At 45.8% G+C, this 18,866-nt stretch overlaps 1 protein-coding gene across 1 annotated transcript in view; it reads right to left on the bottom strand.

Annotated features, from left to right (window-relative positions):
* The window catches only part of LOC144136313 (cytochrome P450 3A5-like), a 50,564-nt gene extending 40,397 nt beyond the window's left edge, over positions 1–10,167 (bottom strand). Inside the window, exon 1 of the mRNA XM_077668558.1 lies at positions 10,024–10,167. Within this exon, the coding sequence (XP_077524684.1) occupies positions 10,024–10,088 (65 nt within the window). The 5' untranslated portion in view covers positions 10,089–10,167. The remainder of the gene's footprint in view (positions 1–10,023) is intronic.
* Between the last annotated feature and the right edge of the window lie 8,699 nt (positions 10,168–18,866).

The raw sequence follows: 18,866 nt of genomic DNA, 5'->3' as shown, positions 1-18,866 counted from the left end.
ACCTAGCGTTACCTATGGATGTACTAGAAAGAGAGATACAGGTAGAGAGGGCAGAGAAGCGCAAACGTAAAGAACAGCTTAGTCAATTATTGGAGGCAAAAATGGCTGACACTGCCAAGCGAAGCCATATTGGCGGACATTCCAGTATCAGCCACGTGGATGGGGCCTGCACTGGCATGGACAGCGATAAGGAAGTTGGTCAGGCAGGTTCAGACAGGAACAGCTACGCACACGTGGCAGCTAGGAAGTCTGGAGGCGATGGAGAGAAGGGAGACAAGGGTGATAAGCGGGTAGCAGTCCGGGCATTCCCAGGCAGGACAATGGACGCAGTACTGAGAGCGACAAAAAGCGAACTTTCTGAGAATGTTGCAGAGCGCAATTCGGTAGTGGCAGCGGCGGGACTAAATGATGTCCTGAATGGTGAAGCCGCAAAAGTAGTGGAAAGATTTGCGGAGGTAGTTGTCGATTTAAGGGCGATAACACAGCTAGTCCAGATCGTGGTGTGCACAGTGCCGGAGGTGCAAGGACGGAACGGAGAAGTTGCCAAGGACGTTGTGGCTGTTAATTGAGAGGTAAGGAAGTTAAGCCAGGAGAAAGGCTTTGAGAGGTAAGGAAGTTAAGCCAGGAGAAAGGCTTTGAAGTGGCAGACATAAGCAGGGAAGTGCATAGAGCAGGCTTTGGCGAAGGCTTTACACGAGATGGCATCCATTTAATGAATGATTAAGAGCCGAGATCGGCTGGCGCCTGGCAGGCCGGGCAGTAGCTTTTTTAGGGGGTCCACTCGGCTCAGGGCGTAAGGGTAGCTAGAAGCAAAGTAGAAAGTGTAACATGGCGGCTGGCCCTAACAAAATGGCCACTAGGAGGTCCAGGAAGAAAACTACAAAAAAGAAATTTAACACCAGGATCAGGTACATAAACATGCAAGGCGGTAGAAAGAGAGCGAAGTGGTTAGAGATAGAGCACCTGTTAAAGGACGAAGAAGTAGGTGTATACGCGCTATGCGAGACACACCTCAGGGATCTTTAAGATCCACCCTTTATTGATGGCTTCGTCTGGGAAGGGAGCAACAGAACAACAACGGAGATGAAGGGAGGAGGAGTATGTATGCTCATACATCAGGGAACAAATTGGCAAAGAATAAAATCAACTCGCAAAGACCATGTCTGCGTATCAGGTACAATTGCCGGTAAAAGTACATCGCTGGGAGTAGCTTATTTAGGGACAGGGGACAAATGCAGGCAAGAAAACAGGGATCTAGTTAAGTGTCTCAATGACGATATAAACCAGCTTGGAGAAGGTGCCGATATTATTCTGCTGACATGAATGGCCACATCGAGGACCTGGATGGATACACAGATTGTAACGGGAATTTGATGATAGACTTCTGGGCGCGACACAACCTAGTTATTGTAAATAGAGAAACTAATTGTGAGGGACCAATCACGTGGGAGTCCCGTAACAGGCAAACGACCATTGACTACTGCTTAATGTCGCGGGGGATGTATAGCAAGCTCGCAATAATGGAAATAGATGAAGAGGAGAAGTACAGCCTCGGAAGTGATCATAAGCGTATTAGTCTACAGTTGGGAGCCCTGTTCAAAAGAGAAATGCAGGAAAGTCAAAAAGAGTACGCAAGATTAAATTATGAACAAATAGCGCAAATAGCGGCCGGCATAGAGGAAGCAGTAGAGAAACATCTCATGGAAAAGTGGTATTATAATCAGTTAGAACTACTCATTAGTACAAAAATAAAAGAAGTAAAAGTAGTAAACCGTTGGAGAGGAAAGAGGAAGCCGCGAAGTGTGTGGAATAAGGAAATTAGGGTAGTAGTAGTAGAAAACATTTATTCCAAAAAGGTAGGATAGAGAGGCGAAAATACAGATTTTGGGTGGAGTCCTTATTTCAGGACCCCATGTCCACCGCAGTTGCTCTTGCTTGGGATATCAGCTTTCGCTGCGTCGCCAAGTCAGAGCTGAGCAGGGCAGACTCCCACTGTTCCTCGGAGTGATGTTTGTCTAGTTCGGGGGGCTTGGGACCGGAGCAGCCCCATGTTACATGATATGTTGTTGGGATTCCGCCACACCAGGGGCAGATGCTGTCATATATGTCGGGGAAGATGATGTGGTACTTGTGTAGGTTAGGAAAGGTGTTCGTCTGTAGCTGTCGCCATTCCCTCGCCTCTGCCGCCGTTAGCTTACGGTGTGGTGGGGGATAGACTTGTCGTTGTGTTCGGAGGAGGAGGCGCTCGCCGTACGTAGAGGGGAGAGGGGTGAAATCGGGGAGATTATTCGCTCGGTTAGTATATCCTCGAGCTAGACTGTCCGCGGCCTCGTTTCCCTCGAGCCCCTCGTGCTCGAGGGAGATTTTAACTCTCACCATAGTGACTGGGGAAGTCGCATTGCTTCCTGCGGCCAGCTTCTCTGGTCGTGGCTGTCTCCAAATGCTGTACGCTGCTGCAATTCCAGAGAAATAGCCTTTATGCGAGGGGTTGCTCGCTCAGCCGTTGACTTGGCTTTATCAGCAGGTAGGCTAGAGGTGACTGATTGGTCGATACAGGATTCGGGTGCATCTAGTGATCACCTTCCTATAACTTTCACTATCCGGTTATCTCCGCTCAAAACTAGTTGGGTAGCCGATAAATTTGTCAACCACAATATTTATAAAAATCTGATGCCCGCCTCAATCGCCTCTCTAGTTAGTACAAGCCGGGATGACTGAGCGCAGCAGACGGTTTCATTTTTGCAAAATGTAGCTGATCACTCAATATTCACCGTGCCCGCAGCAGGCTCCCATAAAAAGCCGTCTCCTTGGTGAACAGACGAATGTGAGAAGGAATATCTTCGCAGAAAAGTGGCCTGGAAGAGGCTATCCTGCAACCAGAGTCCAGCTAATTGGTTAAATTACAAATTCTTCTCTGCATCTTTCAAAAAGATTAATTGCAAAAACCTAGGAGTATAACCAAAATTTACGCACATATCTTTCAAATCCTCGTAATCGCAGAAGTACTTGCTGTTGGGCTAGTCATCATAAAGTTGAATGGCGCAACTACCAACTGAGTTTACTGCGGAAAACACCACCTTTATACGCCTGTACATTATCAGCATCAGTGCGTAATCATATCCAGGACATGCTAACAAGAAAAAACAAATGTACAGAAAAAGATTACATTTATGCATAAAAGCCAGAGAACTGCTACTCACAGAACAAGACATGAAAAATTTACGAACATGATAGCAAGATTAAATGACAGGATCTGCACATGACCATCTGAAAAATCCAGTTCCTGTCCGCTGAGTTTGACCGACGAAGTGCTTATGCACGAGGGCCCACCTTTCTGTATGTGAAATGCTTCTATAACTTCCCTTTGAACTCGCTGTCTGCCTCTGCCGATAAACTTTGCCTCTTCCAGCACCGGTCCGCAACCTTGACAATCTCGCAGTGATCAGGGAGGTTTCCCCTTTCATTGTTTTTTATTGTCCGTTTGTGCTCAATCGCTCTTTCATTGAAATAACGGCCATTTTATTTCTTTGCTTGAATTTTATCTGCAATCCACTGTCATTGATTTTAAACAGAAGTTTTATTTGCAAAGAACTGCAATTCACATTAGCTCATCTATAGCCCCATTTTAACTGACATCTTTTTAGCTTTTATTGACCAGCACTTTTGTGCGCAGTTAAACCGGACACCTGTAAGGCGGGTGTTCCGCTTTGTTGACGATTATTTTATTCTTTTTGACCCGCCTACCTTTTTCAACTTTGATGAAGCTGTTGCTGATGTCCTTAACATTTTTAGAGACAATTCCCAAGGCCTCACCTTCACATAGGAACTGCCGCAAAGGGGCAAGATCCAGTTTCTGGACGTCCAGTTTTATTTCACTGGCGTAGATCATATATGTTGGGTGTATAACCCCCGCTCCAAGAAAAGCCTCCTGCCGTTCAGCAGGGCCCTTTCTAAACTGGTGAAACGAAGTATTGCCATGACGTGCTTACACACCGCTCTCTCAAAATCATGTTATCACTGCGTGCAGGCTGTCTTTTACAAGCAACTTCAGAGATTAAACAACGCTGGTTATCCCTGCCTTGTCATAACCGCTGTTTGTGAAGCCTTGCTGCAGAAGACTAAACTCTCTTCGATAGGTGCTCTATCATGCAAGCAGCGAGATAAGAGGCCTGTGGCGGTGATTCCGTATTTGCACAAAATAGCGCGCAACATCAAGAAGATAGGGGGTTGTTATGGTGTGAATGTGGTGTTTTCAGCACCATGTAAGATTGGCAAGATATGCTCCATGATGGACAAACGACCCCGAGGTGCGCTATCAAGCATATGCAGCGTTATACGGATTGCAGGTCTGAGGTCATCTATGAGATACCGCTCAAGTGTGGGCGGGTCTACATTGGGCAGACCGGCCGTTGTTTCAATGAGAGAGCGATTGAGCACAAACGGACAATAAAAAACAATAATAGGCGAAACCTCCCTCCAGGAAAACTGCAGAGATTGTCAAGATTGCGGACCGGTGCTGGAAGAGGCAAAGTTTATTGGCAGAGGAAGAGAGCGAGTTGAAAGGAAAGTTATAGAAGCATTTCACATACAGAAAGGTGGGCCCACGTGCATAAGCACTTCGTCGGTCAAACTAAGCGGACAGGAACTGGATTTTTGAGATGGTTATGTGTAGATCTTGTCATTTAATCTTGTTATCACGTTCGTAAATTTTTCATGCCTTGTTCTGTGAGTATCAGTTCTCTGGCATTTATGCATAAATGTAATATTTTTCTGTACATATATTTATTCTTGTTAGCTTTCCCTGGCTATGATAACGCACTGATGGTGATAATGTACTGGCGTATAAAGGTGGTGCTTTCTGCAATAAACTCAGTTGGTAGTAGGCGCTCTTTCTGTCTCTGTGTCTTCCTGTGTTCGTTCCCTTGCGCCATTGAACTTTATGACCTCGTAATCGCAAGGCCCTGTTTAGATTAATGGAATGTAACAAGCGTTCTGCAGTCCCGCTCCTCACTAGTTCAACAGGGTTATCAACACAAAAGGCTCAGGAAGCCCTGGAGCATATTGCTCGGGGATTGGCATTACGTTTCCGGACGCAGAGAAACGTCCCTTTGTGCACAATCTCACCCTCTTTGGATTATACCGAGGTTGACGCATCAGAGCTCCTCTCAGTCCTGACAATGTTGCATCCTGCAGCTCCTGGACAAGCTGGTGTCACTGTTGGTATGATTAAAATTTTAGCCCAGGATTTTACAAGCGACCTCTTAGATATCGTCAATGCATCGTTGGAAAATGCATGGATTCCAAGAATTTGAAAGACAGCGAATTTTTTTTTTTGATGAAAAGTGCAGGAAAAGGAGGATACGTCTTAGATAATATTCGGCTAATTGGGCTAACTTCAAATTTAGTCAAATAAATATAAAGAATAGTGCACAGTCGCCTCGCAAAACATGTTCATGACGTCAACGGTCTCAGCTCAGCACAGATTGGCTTTCGTCGCGGATGCTCTATATGGTCCGCGCATGTGGATCTAGAGAGCAGAATTGGGCTTTCGCTACGCAGAAGGGAAGTTTCAGCTTTGGTGACTCTTGATATAGCAAAGGCCTATGACAATGTAGAACATGCTATATTACTTAACAGACTTGCTCAGTTACATCCTCCAATCTACATTTGTGCGTGGATATCCGAATTTCTGAAGGACAGATACTTTTACTGCACAGAGGGAACCCTATGTTCTAATACATATTATCAATCAAAAGGTGTGCCGCAAGGATTGGTGCTATCCCCGCTGATCTTTATATTTTGGTTAGTGGCATACCCATTCGTCCTGATATAACAGTTTTTGTGTAAGCAGATGACATAGCTTTTTTCGCCTCGGCCAGGGATATCCATTCCCTTTACCAGATTCTGCAGGGATATTTTGATGCTCTTGGAGTATGGTTGCAAGGTCTTAATTTATCCCTGAATGTAGACAAGTGCGGCGTTTTGGTATTTCCCCCAGACACGCCTTTGCACATTTCATTAGTCCATCGCTCTAACCAGATTCCACAAGTGGAATCCGTTAAATATCTAGGTGTCACTTATCACCCAGCATTAGATTGGAGCCTTCATATAAAGAACAATGTGTCTAAAAGAGAACGCGCTTTAGGCCGGCTGACAAGAATCGCCAATAAAAAGTTCGGGATGCACCGCGACACATTATTGTTACTATACAAAGCCTATGTAAGACCTATACTTGAATTTGGTTGCATTCTGTTGTCTGGTAGCGCAAACTGCAAGATTCAACCCTTACTGGAAAGGCGCGCTCTACGTCTCCGCCTTGGTCTCCCAAAATCAGTTTCAAACACCCTGCTTTATCTGGAAGCCCGTATCCCTGATTTAAGATCCCGCTTCCAAATACTCATGGTGCGAACCTTCCTCAGGTCGTTGGACCCGGTGACTGATGTCAGTACTCCTATTTTTGTGTCTCAGCAGGCCTTATTATTTTCACATCATTGGCCACGTTATCAAATGCCACAAATTATGTTAACGCAGAACCTTTTAACACCGATTGGTGTTGATCTCAGTTATTTGCAGTGGCTTGATGACACGCCAGCATTAGTGGAATTCCATTTTGACCCCATCTTCCCATCTCATGCGAAACACATGCCCGCAAACATTTTAAACGGTCTTCTCTTCCCATCATGCGGTGCTTTCTACCGATGCCTCTGTCAACTGCCAGGAAGCTGCAGTTGGCATCTTTTCACAGGATTTGGCAAGGAGCTATTCTGTCCGCATCCCTGATTATATTCCTATATTCTTTGCAGAATTTTTGGCTCTTGGATTGGCCCTGCACAAAATTTTATGTCATGCGTCTCACGTTTTTATTCTCGATGATTGTTTTTCAGTTTAAGTCTCCCTTGAAACATCACAAAAAGATTCTCTGAGCCGTTTCCTGCGATCTTTTGTCCCATGCACTTTGAAGGAGGTCCGTTTTGTCTGGGTCCCTGGCCATGCAGGTATTCATTCAAATGAGGTGGCTGATTACTTAGCAAGGTCGGCTCTTGACGGGTCAGTGACACACCCTGTCCCGAATTTCAGCCTCCTGGCGATTTCCAGGTTTTAGCGGTTACAACACATATCAGCCAGGTTACGTGATTCCTTACTAAATACCACTGATTATCAGCACTTAGCATATAATTGGAACGTCCGTTCGTGTAAAACCAGGCTGTGTGAGGTATCAATTACGCGGTTGTGGTTCAGGATTTTCAGTTTGAATTTGTATCTATGCAGGTGTGGGTTGACACCGACAAACCTATGTGACGCATGCGGGGAAGTTGAAACTGTAGACCATTTTCTCCTCTACTGTCCACATTTCGCACTTGAGAGGAAGATTCACCTGAAACTTCCTCTCTCCAGGTTAGGGCTCCCGTTATCTCTGCCAGTGTTGTTATCGTTCGGTGCAAGCGCCAAATGATTTGCATTGGGTTAAATTTGTGGGATTCTCCATGATTACATAATTTGAACTGGTAGGTTGATTTGCTAATTCTTTTAAAATTCTTCGAGCTCTTCTTTTTTCACCAAAATTCTGTCTGTTATTTTACTCTAAAATTCTTCTGTCGTTTTTATTGATACATTTTTTTTTCAAAATTCACGCTTGGTGCTAAAATTTTGTCGTAATCACCTATGGAAATTTTCTTGTTTATGCCACTACATCTTGGCCAATCCCCCCATGTGGGTATGTGCCATGCCTTAAGAGGACGACGAAGAAGAAGTAATGGAGCACTGAGATCACTAGAGCACCCTATTTCTCAACACCAGGACTTGTGGTGCTTAATAACTGACTCAGTAATTTTTTCTTATGCGTAATAAAGACAATAATGAAATGCCAATTAGGTAAAAAAATATGGTTTGTATTGTAGCATAACGGAGTCAACGGCCACGACCAGAGCAACCAATGCCATAAATTGGGGATACAGACCTTGTATCGTTTCTAAGATAAAGCTCTGCTGTGATACGTCTTCTTTGCGCTATGCTATATGTGTCTATGCGGTTTAAGTGACGCCGTTAATGCAACGCAGTCACTCGGATTCTCTTTTTGTGCTAGATGCCGAGGTTAGCAGCCCGGTTCAGTTTTTTGAGCTACGACACAAAGCAATCGGTGACTGCGCTCCTTGGCAGGGCCTGTCTACCACCCTTGTCCCTGAGAATAAAAATAGCACGGCTCAAATTTCTTTACGAGCTTTATAACAAAAATCTAGACTTAGACCCTGATGTATATCTACGACGTCCACTACGAGTATCCGCACGTACAAGTCACCCTTATGCCATACAGCCTTATACACCAAGAGTTGATACATTAAAATAATCATGTCTCGTTCGAACTATTGTTAACAGACTCGATGCCAGTGTGTTCTCAGGGTGCCGTTCAGCTGAAATGTTTCAGTAGATGCGGGAAATGCTTGTTTTGTAAACGTATATGAAGTGCTGTTCTCTTTTTCCTACTCTGTAACAGTCCGCAAGGGCTTAACAGTATTGTAAAATAAATAAATAAATAAAATTAATCCTGAAGTCACTTTAACTGAGTCGTAGTTGCAGTTGCAGCCTATTGAAGGCTAGGGTGGTCGGTTAACTACACATTCTGTAATGCTTCGGAAACAACAATTTTATACTTTTATAAAGCACTGTTCTTTCTGCGTCACCACCCGAACATGACCGAATGTGCTCTCGTGTCATATCTACTGGGACAGACGTATGGGTGAGCATCGGAGCTGATTAATTTCATTCCGATAATGTTTAAGGAAAACGCATACGTTACATAATAATTTGACTTATTTCGGCAAACTTAACTGAGCAAAATGTTTTGATTTGTTAATTGCTTCCACTGCCTACGGACACTGTGCTGACAGCGTAATGGCTTTAATAACGCTTTGTTTGAAGCTCGCAGCAGTATTAAAAAGAGTGACTCTTCAAAATTTGTTAATAGCGTACGAAGTTTCAATGCCCCGTGTTATTATTAACCAACGAGCCAATGAATTAGTCTGCTTAGTGTGGCTCAGAATTATACATCTTAAATTTGCATTTGAGCTGATAAAAATTGGAGGGGACAAGCTCCGCCTTAGGGCATGACGCAAAAGCTTTAGTGGGTTAATACCCATATATGCAGAATTGGTCATTCTCTACTTAATATTCATAGATCCCAGCTGGTAGTCCTCATACCACACCTGGCGCAGTGGCGCAGGGGTTAAGTGATGCGCCACTGCTCTATGATGGCATGTGCTGCCACCGGTGGGGCTTGCGCGACCCATATTCCTCTTCCCGCGCAACCTCTCGCGACCAATCATTAATTTAACTGCCACCTGCCAAGGTGGTCATTTTGTTCATAATCCGTTGGGTAGGTTGTGACGACGACGCGAGGTTGCGTGATATAAGCGGTCCACCGGCCTCGTAGGTTGCTCCTTTGGATATTTTTCGTGGATTTTTCTCTCACAGTCAGTGACGCCAAAACCTACGCCGACGAGGATGCCGGATTTTCTGCAGCGCAAGGTCCTTAACGCCACCACGTTAAAAGGACAGTTAAAGTGCAAGGCAGAGGAAATGAGATCAAACGTGCAAGTTCCCAGTGCCACTACAACCATGCACTTGAAATTTACAGCACGGATTGCTCTGTGAATACTGGCATTATTATTTTTTTCGTGTTGCGCGAAAGATATTGATGCGCATAACCCTCAGCATATATCTCGGTGTAAGATGCAAAAGTTGCACTCTCTTATGGCATATTTCAATCGGCGGTCCGGAGCATGTTTTCTCACTTGGCCGCGGATCGTCCCGTCTTGGTGCACGACGCCAGGAGCGCGTCGTTTATTCCCCTCGCTGATTTATCTCTCTTGACACCGCTGTGAATTTGCTCCTATAGTTCGCGGATTGAGAGCGATGCTCCAGAATGCCGATTTGCGCCATTAGTTTTGCTGAAGCGGTTGGCATTTAATGCAGCTTTAGAAGTCCATTCCTGGCACACAGTCCACCCACCCCCCTCCTCGAACTCACCGCAGCACTGTGGCGACGGCCAGCACGGCCAGAGTCCAGGCGACGAGAGCTGCCGTGGCCAGCATGGTTGGGCGGAGAGGAAGCGAGTACAGTGGACGATAATGAGCGCCAGCATTTATCCCCGCCGCCAGTCGCCAAAGCGGGCCGAGTCCGACGCTGAACAATGGCGCTGCGATAGCTATCAGCCGATGATAGCTCCGCTTGGGCCCACAGAAACACCGCGGGTTCACAACAGCGGCTCATTTTTTGGTTAATACTGTCACTTTAATAACACCATTCAGAAAAACTAACAAACAAAAGTGGCCAGTTTTTTCTTTTAAACAAGCGTGACATGTGCGCTACGTCACCTGCCTCAACAGTAGCGTTAGCGAGACATCTAGATGGTAGCTGCGTAGACGTTTACACCGGCGACATGCGCGGACGTTCCGTTTGCGTACTGAGCACATGCTGTCACGTCTGTTCCGTCACATACGCGGCTCATTGTTTCGCGTACTCTTTGCCCCGACAAGGGCTGGTTCTCCATTGAGACTAAGCGCATCAAATACGCTTTAAGTGACGTGGTGAGAGACTATGAGATAAGATAACAGAAACAATGGACCCGGACCGCATTAGCAGTTGCAAATGCTCTCGTGTTAGCCGCTTATAGCGGGGAGGAAGCACTGGAGGAGCCATTGGGGAAAAAAATGGAGGAGACACTTAAGCTCAGTCTTAACGGTATGACGCGATAGCTTTAGTGGGCTAACGCCCATATAACGTCCCGCTTAACCAAGCCATACGACCGTGCCTGCGTGGCCTATAGGGGAGCATGTACGACTCGCAATACAAGGGCGCTGGAGGGTTCGATACGCTTCGGCCTCCCATCTGATTTGAGAAGCCCGAGATGGCAGCTGCTCCCAAATCTGCCATGTCACGTGACGCCGCACAACCCTGCGAGCATTCTGTGCCCGCCACGTCAGCTACCACTTGCCAGAGCCACGCCCGAGATTCTTCGCTCACAACGCCGACGCCAACAACGCCAGATATTTTTTTTTTTGAGAACAGGGCCTTTAACGCTATCGCGTTAATATCTTCATATGGGAAGACCATTCGTGAGTGTTAATCCTTGAACGTTAATTCAACTAATCGACTCTTTAGTGCAGGCAAACAGCTTTACACGTAGGAGCCGTTGGGCGTGTCTCACCTCTTGTAATCTACGTACTGGGCACGTACTCGGAGCGAAGACAAAGTTAAAGAAGCCCGCTACAGTAGCGGAGGCAGTGCTCCTCAAAGGTGACGCTGAGTATAACCCCTTCCAACTTTTGTCAGTAAAAATCGATCTTGTCGCTCTTCCTGGCTATACAGATGTTTTGTTCGGCAGCAAAAGACTAATTTGGAGTTTACAATTTTGCCGCCACTCGATTCAAACTCGTCGCGTAAAGGAGAAAAACTACTTTGTGATCACTGTTCAGAAGTTAATGACGGTGTAGTGTAGCCTCGTAGATCCGCACAAAAAAAAATTGCTGTTGACATCACCGCAGTTTTCTTGCGAGAACCGATGGTGGCGGCGATACCTGCATTTTATTTTATGACCTCAGCTTGCTCATAAACGACCCGCTTTCTGTGAAAACCGCCGGGCCCATTCACACCTGCCCAAAAATCCGGCGACCGAAGCGGATTCGGCCGCTTTGGACGCCGACCGGGCCGGAATGCGGCGCGGCGAGCTCCATCGGTCCAGGGCCGATTTCCGCCGCCAGAAAAATTCCGCGGCGACAAACATGGCGGCTCCCTTCGACGCCAGACGCCTCACTTCGGACTGAATTCGTCGTTGTTGCTGCCTTTTTCAGTGCGTTCACTGGCCATCAATGGGGCATCAGTCGTTCGCTACGTCTGAGCTCGCCTATAGAAAAAAAGCATATAAGTGATAAATTTGCTTTATTTTTTATTTAGGGCGACGAATCTGCCGCTTCTAGGCTTAAGAGGAGCGTCGGTTTGTTGACATTATTGTTTCCTGCCCTGACAACCAGATCCGGCCACTACGCTGGGCTTATCGTTGCGTGTCTGCATACGCTGAACTAAGAGTGCACGTGCCTGCGTTTAGCGTGCGTAAGCATGCATACGCTTATGGTACGTAGACAGCGTCAATTTATGCTATTTTCTCACCATATCTGTGTACGCCGCGAGCGGCGACGTGGTGTGGTAAAACGAGAAACAGCAGCGTCGTGGCAGTTCCGCCTCGCCCGGGCGTCAGCAGATGAGAACCCGTCCTAGTTTCTCCGTCGAGCGAATCCGCTTCGCTCGCCGGATTTTTGGACTAGTGTGAACGCGCCTATAACATTCAATATAACGCGACAATGTATCGTTACAATTCGACTTCAGTTTGTGCTCGGTGTGTTGTAGATAGATGGCAAGGCCGTTATTTTGAGAGTTCCCATGGGACAAGTTATCGACTTATCTTTACTGAAGTTATAGTCTAAGGGTAACACTATCCGTATCTTTTATTTTTTTGCTATGACATCTCTACTTTATGGAGTGTTCGAAAATAACATAGGCAGCAGCTCCTTTCAACCAATCTCAAACATTCATAGCCTCACGGAACTAACCGGAAATTGTACCACTGATATATGAAGCGGCTTACGAACGTTTGGCTAAAGCTGAACGTTAAACATGTGCGCATGTTGTTTTTCTGCATGAAGAGGCGCTTCGAATTATTAAGTTCTCGAAAGCCCCTAATGCTTGTCAGCAGTGTGTGATTGTTCATGACACCCACATGGGCTGCAGCCAAGAACGTGTTTGATTTCACCAGTAACTTGTGATCGCTTTGCAGAACTGCTGCTTGCTCGGATCAGCAATAAAATTGCCACCAGCCCGCACTCACGTTCACTGAAGGACAAATGCCTCTATAACTTTAGAAGAACAGAAATCTGGGCGAGTTGGCTGCCATTCATATTAAACAGCGCAAAAAGAGGACAAAACAGCACTCGTATTGTTGTGCTCATTCCGTCCTCGTCTTTTTCGCGCTGTTTAATATGGCCTCTTAATTGACCCTGTTCTGAGCCAGCTGCGCCTACCCCATACCAGTAAGATTCCGAATCTCATAAGTCCACCCGATTGTTTATCGCCCCCTGCTACGTTTGCCTTCTGTCGGAATCCACTCCGTCACCCTATGGAATCAGCGCTTAACCCCACTTCGCATATACTGCACGCGCTGCACATGACAGACGGAGCACCTTGCATGGTATAAGACGAGCGCCAGCGAAGCGTCGTGAACAAATTGCATTTTTCGTGTGGCTGAGTACGCATAGGAAAGACCGAAAGATGCCTCAGTAATAAGCTGCGATAACACACCTGTTCACTAAGGTCCACTGATATGGTATGGTATGGTATGGTATGGTATGGTATGGTATGGTATGGTATGGTATGGTATGGTATGGTATGGCATGGCATGGCATGGCATGGCATGACATGGCATGACATGGCATGACATGGTATAGTATGGTATGGTATGGTACGGTATGGTAAGGAATTAGTGAAATGGTTGTGAATGACACAACAATTTCAGGGACTGATCTAGCTAATGTTTTCAACGACTATCTAGTAAACTTGAAGTTTCCTGCACCATCAGAAGACTGCACCAAATACTTGACTGGCGGTTGTCTTGAGACAATTTATTTGAGTCCAGTTTCGGAAACTGAATTTTTCTCTATGATCATGAAATTAAGAAATACTAGCTCCAGTGATATCTTTGACATTCAAGTCCGCCAGATTAAATTCATTGCTAACATTATTGCTCTCCCACTTGCCCATATTTTCAATCTTTGTCAAGTGGAGTATTTCCCGCACAGCTAGTGTGCAAAGGTTTGTGTTCTACACTAAAAAGGTGACAAAAATAATTTAGCAAATTTCAGACCAATTTCTATAATACCAATTTTTTCTAAAGTACTTCAAAACGTCATCCATTCACGTCTGGTTTTATTTACAGATAAACATAACATCCTGACTGACTGTCAATACGGTTTTAGGAAAAATTGTTCCACCGAACTTCTCCTGCTTGATCAAAAAAGAGTTCATTCTAAAAAAGACTTGAAGAAAAACGATACGCACTGGGAGTTTTTATTGACTTTACAAAGGCATTTGATTCTCTTAACCGGGATATTTTGCTGAGAAAATTAGAATTCAGTGGAATTCGTGGTGTTGCCTTGAAGTTAATGGAATCATACCTTAATACTCGCATGTAGTCTGTTTCAGTAAACGACAGCACCTGCACATTTAAATCTACTTCGTTTGGTGTTCCTTAGGGCATCATTTTGGGACCGTATCTATTTAATATTCACATAAATGACATTGTTAACATTGATGATCACACGAAATTCCTGATCTACGCAGATGACGCCAGCCTGTTTTTCCAGGGTGACAATTACGAAAGACTTGTTACCCGCGCAAACAGCACTATAAGTAAACTTCATGATTGGTGTTCCTGCAACGGCTTGGTTATTAATACCCAAAAAACTAAAGCAGTCATTTTCCGAGCGAAGGGCAGATACATTTTTCCAAATAGTCTTCTTCAAATACAGTGTCAGCCGGTAGAAATTGTGACAAAATTTAAAACTCTAGGTGTAATTTTTTCACAGCACATGCTGTGGCACTCGCACACTAATAATGTCATCACGACCATAGCTCGCACTAGAGGATTAATCTACAGGAATCGAGACCAATTTCCTGTAAGCACAAGACCGCTAATTTATCATTCACAGTTTTTATCACGCAATAATTACTGCTTTTTAGTGTGGGGCAATATAACCTCAACAAACGTCAGGAAACTCATGGCAATGCAATATAAAGTAATCCGGATTATTGGAAATTCTTCACTAGACCACTAAACAGACAGCTTGCTTAGAAAGTTTAGACTAATTAACATAGAGAACTTGTGTAACTATCACCTTTGTAAAAAGTTAAGGGATGAAAAGAAACAAGGCATTAATGTCATAACTAATCTGGCAAACTTGCAAACGAATATTATTATACAACTAGACATCCTGAGCACTGAGAAGCCCATCGTAGCCGCACTAATTACGGTGAACAAATGTTACGACACACAGTACCAAATGTATTAAATTATATTTTTCACAAAAAGATTGACCTGACGAGCATTTCGAAAACAGAATTCAGAGATTTATTCCTTTAGTTGTTTTGAAATAGCTTTGATAAAAACTAATTCCTTCTTTTTTTTCTCAAATGCTACAAATTTACTACCTCTGCACTACCTTTTATGAATTTTTTTTCTCGGGTTTGATCTGCATGCTCTGTGTACCTGTAAATTCTTCTCTTTGGTTTTATAACTGCTGTTCTTTCAAATCTTTGTAGTATTTTCAATCATACATACTTACACTGCGTTTTGTACTTGTATATTTCACGGAAATTATCTTTAATCATTTTTTATTTATGTATCAAATATTAATCAAAAAGTGTTGTTTTTTTGTGTGGTGTGTGTGTATACGGATCTGTATATGTATATTGTATGAGCTGCTGTTGCCTATGTAAACAAAAGGGGTGGAAGCTTGTCAAGCTGCTATTCAGCAGCTTTTTCTTCCATCTCCCCATGTTTTGAACAAACATGAAATAAACCGTATTCGTATTCATATGTTATGGTATGGTACATGGGATTTGATGTCGCTAAGAGATGCATAGGCGGTGGGGGCATGTCGCAGTGGAGGGCTCCGGAATAATTTAGACCACCTGGCGTTCTTTAACGTGCGCTGACATCTCACAGCACAACGGCGCCTTTGAATTTCGTTTCCATCGAAATGCGGCCGCAGCCGTGACCGAACGCGCGACCTTGTGATCAGCAGCCGAACGTCATAGACACTGAGCCGCCGCGGCGGGTAGATGTCTTTTGGATAGGCCCTTTCATAAGTGCTATACCTGCTCATACCAGTGGCTGCTAACTTCAATCAGGGGTGCTGTGGAAAGAATGGACGACCATTTTATTTTAACCGTGCCTGTAATGGGCAGCGTATTGCCTGTAATGCAGAGTGTAAAAATGTGAATATTTATCGCTTCTGCTGGCAGTTGGAACTACAGAAATTGCCAATTTATGCTCGGAAGAATGCTCTTTTCTGACATATTTATCAGAGCATGGTCAACGTGTGGGCTTTCAAAGATGCAGGAGGTCTTCTGAAAGATAAATACATCCAAAGGCTAACCCTAACGTCTGAATGCCCTGAAATTTTTGTGATCGTACTGCTGTAGCAAGGGCTGATGGAGCAATTTAAATTTTGCTCTGGATTTATTGAATAGGCCTGAGTATTTGCACCAGGTATAATCGCTTTTAGAAATTCAGAAATCATTAAAATCAGCAAAATGTTATCATCTTGGTATCACTTTTATTTAATAAATCTACAAGTTCTTTCATTCATGCAATGAAAAGACGACGAAATAAGGGAAGTTCTAAACTTGCAGAGACATTTTTTATGTCTGGGAACTACAGCGCTAAATGGCACGCCAACTTGAAATTTTTTGATAACCCTTTATAAGGCGCGAGCTGTGTGCGCGCCTCATTCGCATACAAATGATAAAATTCTACTCGTATTCTACTCCATGGTCGTTCAGGCTTAGCCCAGAAATGTGTTGGCGTCCTTGGTTCACTCTCCCTGTTTTCCTGGAATGGCGTGCGGCGCCTGACAAACTCTACGATCTAGCGATTGCCTTCATGTCTGTCGCTCCCGGATGGTTAACTTGCATAATTATGACTTGGAACTTGCTTCTCATTACTTTTTGCTGCTTGGCAGTCGTTCAAGCTGTTACTGCTAACTCGTATGCCGTCTCGAACATCAGATTCTTTCCCGTTAACAATCGCTGTTGAGTCACACTGTCAAATGAAATTTTTTACCGCCAGATCCGCAGTTCTCTTGCGCAATGCAGTGACATAGTCAGCCACGCCCTCTCAGTCTTGTTGGTCCCGCTTCGAAAAGATAGTTCAGACGGCTTCGGGTTGCTGTGCTTCTTGACTGCGTCGACGATGACTCGGTAGGCCACGTTGGGCAGTCGTGAAGGCTTGACGAGGGTTGCTATGAGGGAGTACGTCTCTGGCCCACAGCAACTGAGCAACACAGCTCGTTTGCCGTCATCCGTTGTGAGCTTGTTAGCTGCTCACGATAACTCAATGCGCTCGACATTTTCTACCCATGACGAATTTTCACTGAGGTCGAACGCTCGAATGAAACTACCGAAAGGCATGCTGCCGGCCAACCGGCCCTTGCACAGGTCCGACCGTGCCTTGCCGCCACTCTAACAGACTGACGCGTGAGTCACACTGCAAAGAATCAAAAGGGATTTATTGGAAGATTAGCACTGCTTAAATAGCTACGGCGGTGGCCAGTTATCAGCACACCCGGTGATAGCAACACAGGCACAAAACTGGTGCATGCTCCCTTGTGGCACAAGCGCGTGATGTCACAGCGCGTGATTGCACAATCTATCACAGACAGCTGTTAAGAACCCGTTCCTAGGTTTCGCGTCGTAGTAGTATGCCGTTGTCGGTCGTAGTCGTTGGCGTAACCGGTGAGTGCTTACCACAGGAGACATCCGAAGGGTGGTTGTCCTGGAAAGAGGAGGGTATCGGGAGAGCGGATGAATCCCCAATCGGAGGATGGTTAATAGGCAGCTTTAGCATAGCGTGTACCGTGTTACCGTTACTGAAGTACCAGGAGCCCGCCCACAGCCGATGAGTACGCGCTGATTGGTCCCGGTGCTGCAGGCGCGCGCGCAGCTGTCGGGCACCTGGCGACATCTGGCACCCTCAAGGCGATTTGTGCATGCGCATGCGGTACTCCGATACCGGTAACGGTAACACGATATGCTAAAGGTGTCTACTGTTACGCTCGACACCTACCGCAAGGTCGCCTGAGAACCGGAAATGAGCGGTTTCCTTGAGCCAGCCTTGGTAAAATGGAAGAACGTCAGTAATGAACGTTCCCCCTCGGGAACGGCCGGTCAGCAGAGGACGTGGCGGCGAGACGGGCTCGTGCGAGCTAAGCAGCAGCTTCATCCGGAGGCAGTAACAAGCCATCTGCACGTGGTGGCGGCAAGTGCACAGCGGCGAGTCGTCGCCGGAGTCTAAAGGGATTAGCGCTTGTGTCGCGCAGTTCGTTAAACCCCTCCTCGTGTGCCGGGCCGGGCGCGCATCGAGTCTCGTGCGTGAAGGCCGATGGCTTGGCGGTTGTGCTACTCCCGGGTTGAGCGCCATGTGGCGGAAATTGGTCGAGACTAAAGCACTGATGTTCTTGCGTGGGTGCGATACGCGAAAGTTCGCGCCCGACCTTGGCGGAGATGGCAGCGGGGCCGGTGATGACAGCAGCGATGGCAAGACATAGGAAAGATTTGAATGTCCAACCGAGAGAGGGTAGCTACAGGGCTACCCGCCTAGAGATGGCCGAAAGGTCTTGGATCTCGGCGGCGGCTTCGGCTAGACAAGCTCTTTTCAAGCAAGACAAACACTTCCCTCGCCACCGGTGTGTATCCGATTGTTGATATGCGGCCATCTCCGATGGAAAGAAGGAACATTGCCAGAGGGCGAGCGTCACCGCTCCGTTGGCTGAAGCTCGGGCCCCATTGGTCGGCCTTGTATGTGAAGGGTATTTAATCTTGTAGCATGTAAGGTTGAGGGGGACTCTTGATTCGGATCATGATGTGAACGAATAAATTTCAACCTGTAACCCGATGCTTGTCTGGAAAGCTTCTTCCACGTGCCGACCGAGAGATAAAAGGAAACGTATGAAGAAGTATAACTCTTACCCTGGAAGGAGGAGGCTATGGCGAGAGCATAAGAATGCACAACCAGTGAGCGGTTTCCACAGAAACCATCCGGA

This window comes from Amblyomma americanum, chromosome 6 (genome assembly GCF_052857255.1).
Source record: "Amblyomma americanum isolate KBUSLIRL-KWMA chromosome 6, ASM5285725v1, whole genome shotgun sequence".
NCBI classification, from domain to species: domain Eukaryota; kingdom Metazoa; phylum Arthropoda; class Arachnida; order Ixodida; family Ixodidae; genus Amblyomma; species Amblyomma americanum.
This window is presented reverse-complemented; position numbering and strand designations above follow the sequence as displayed.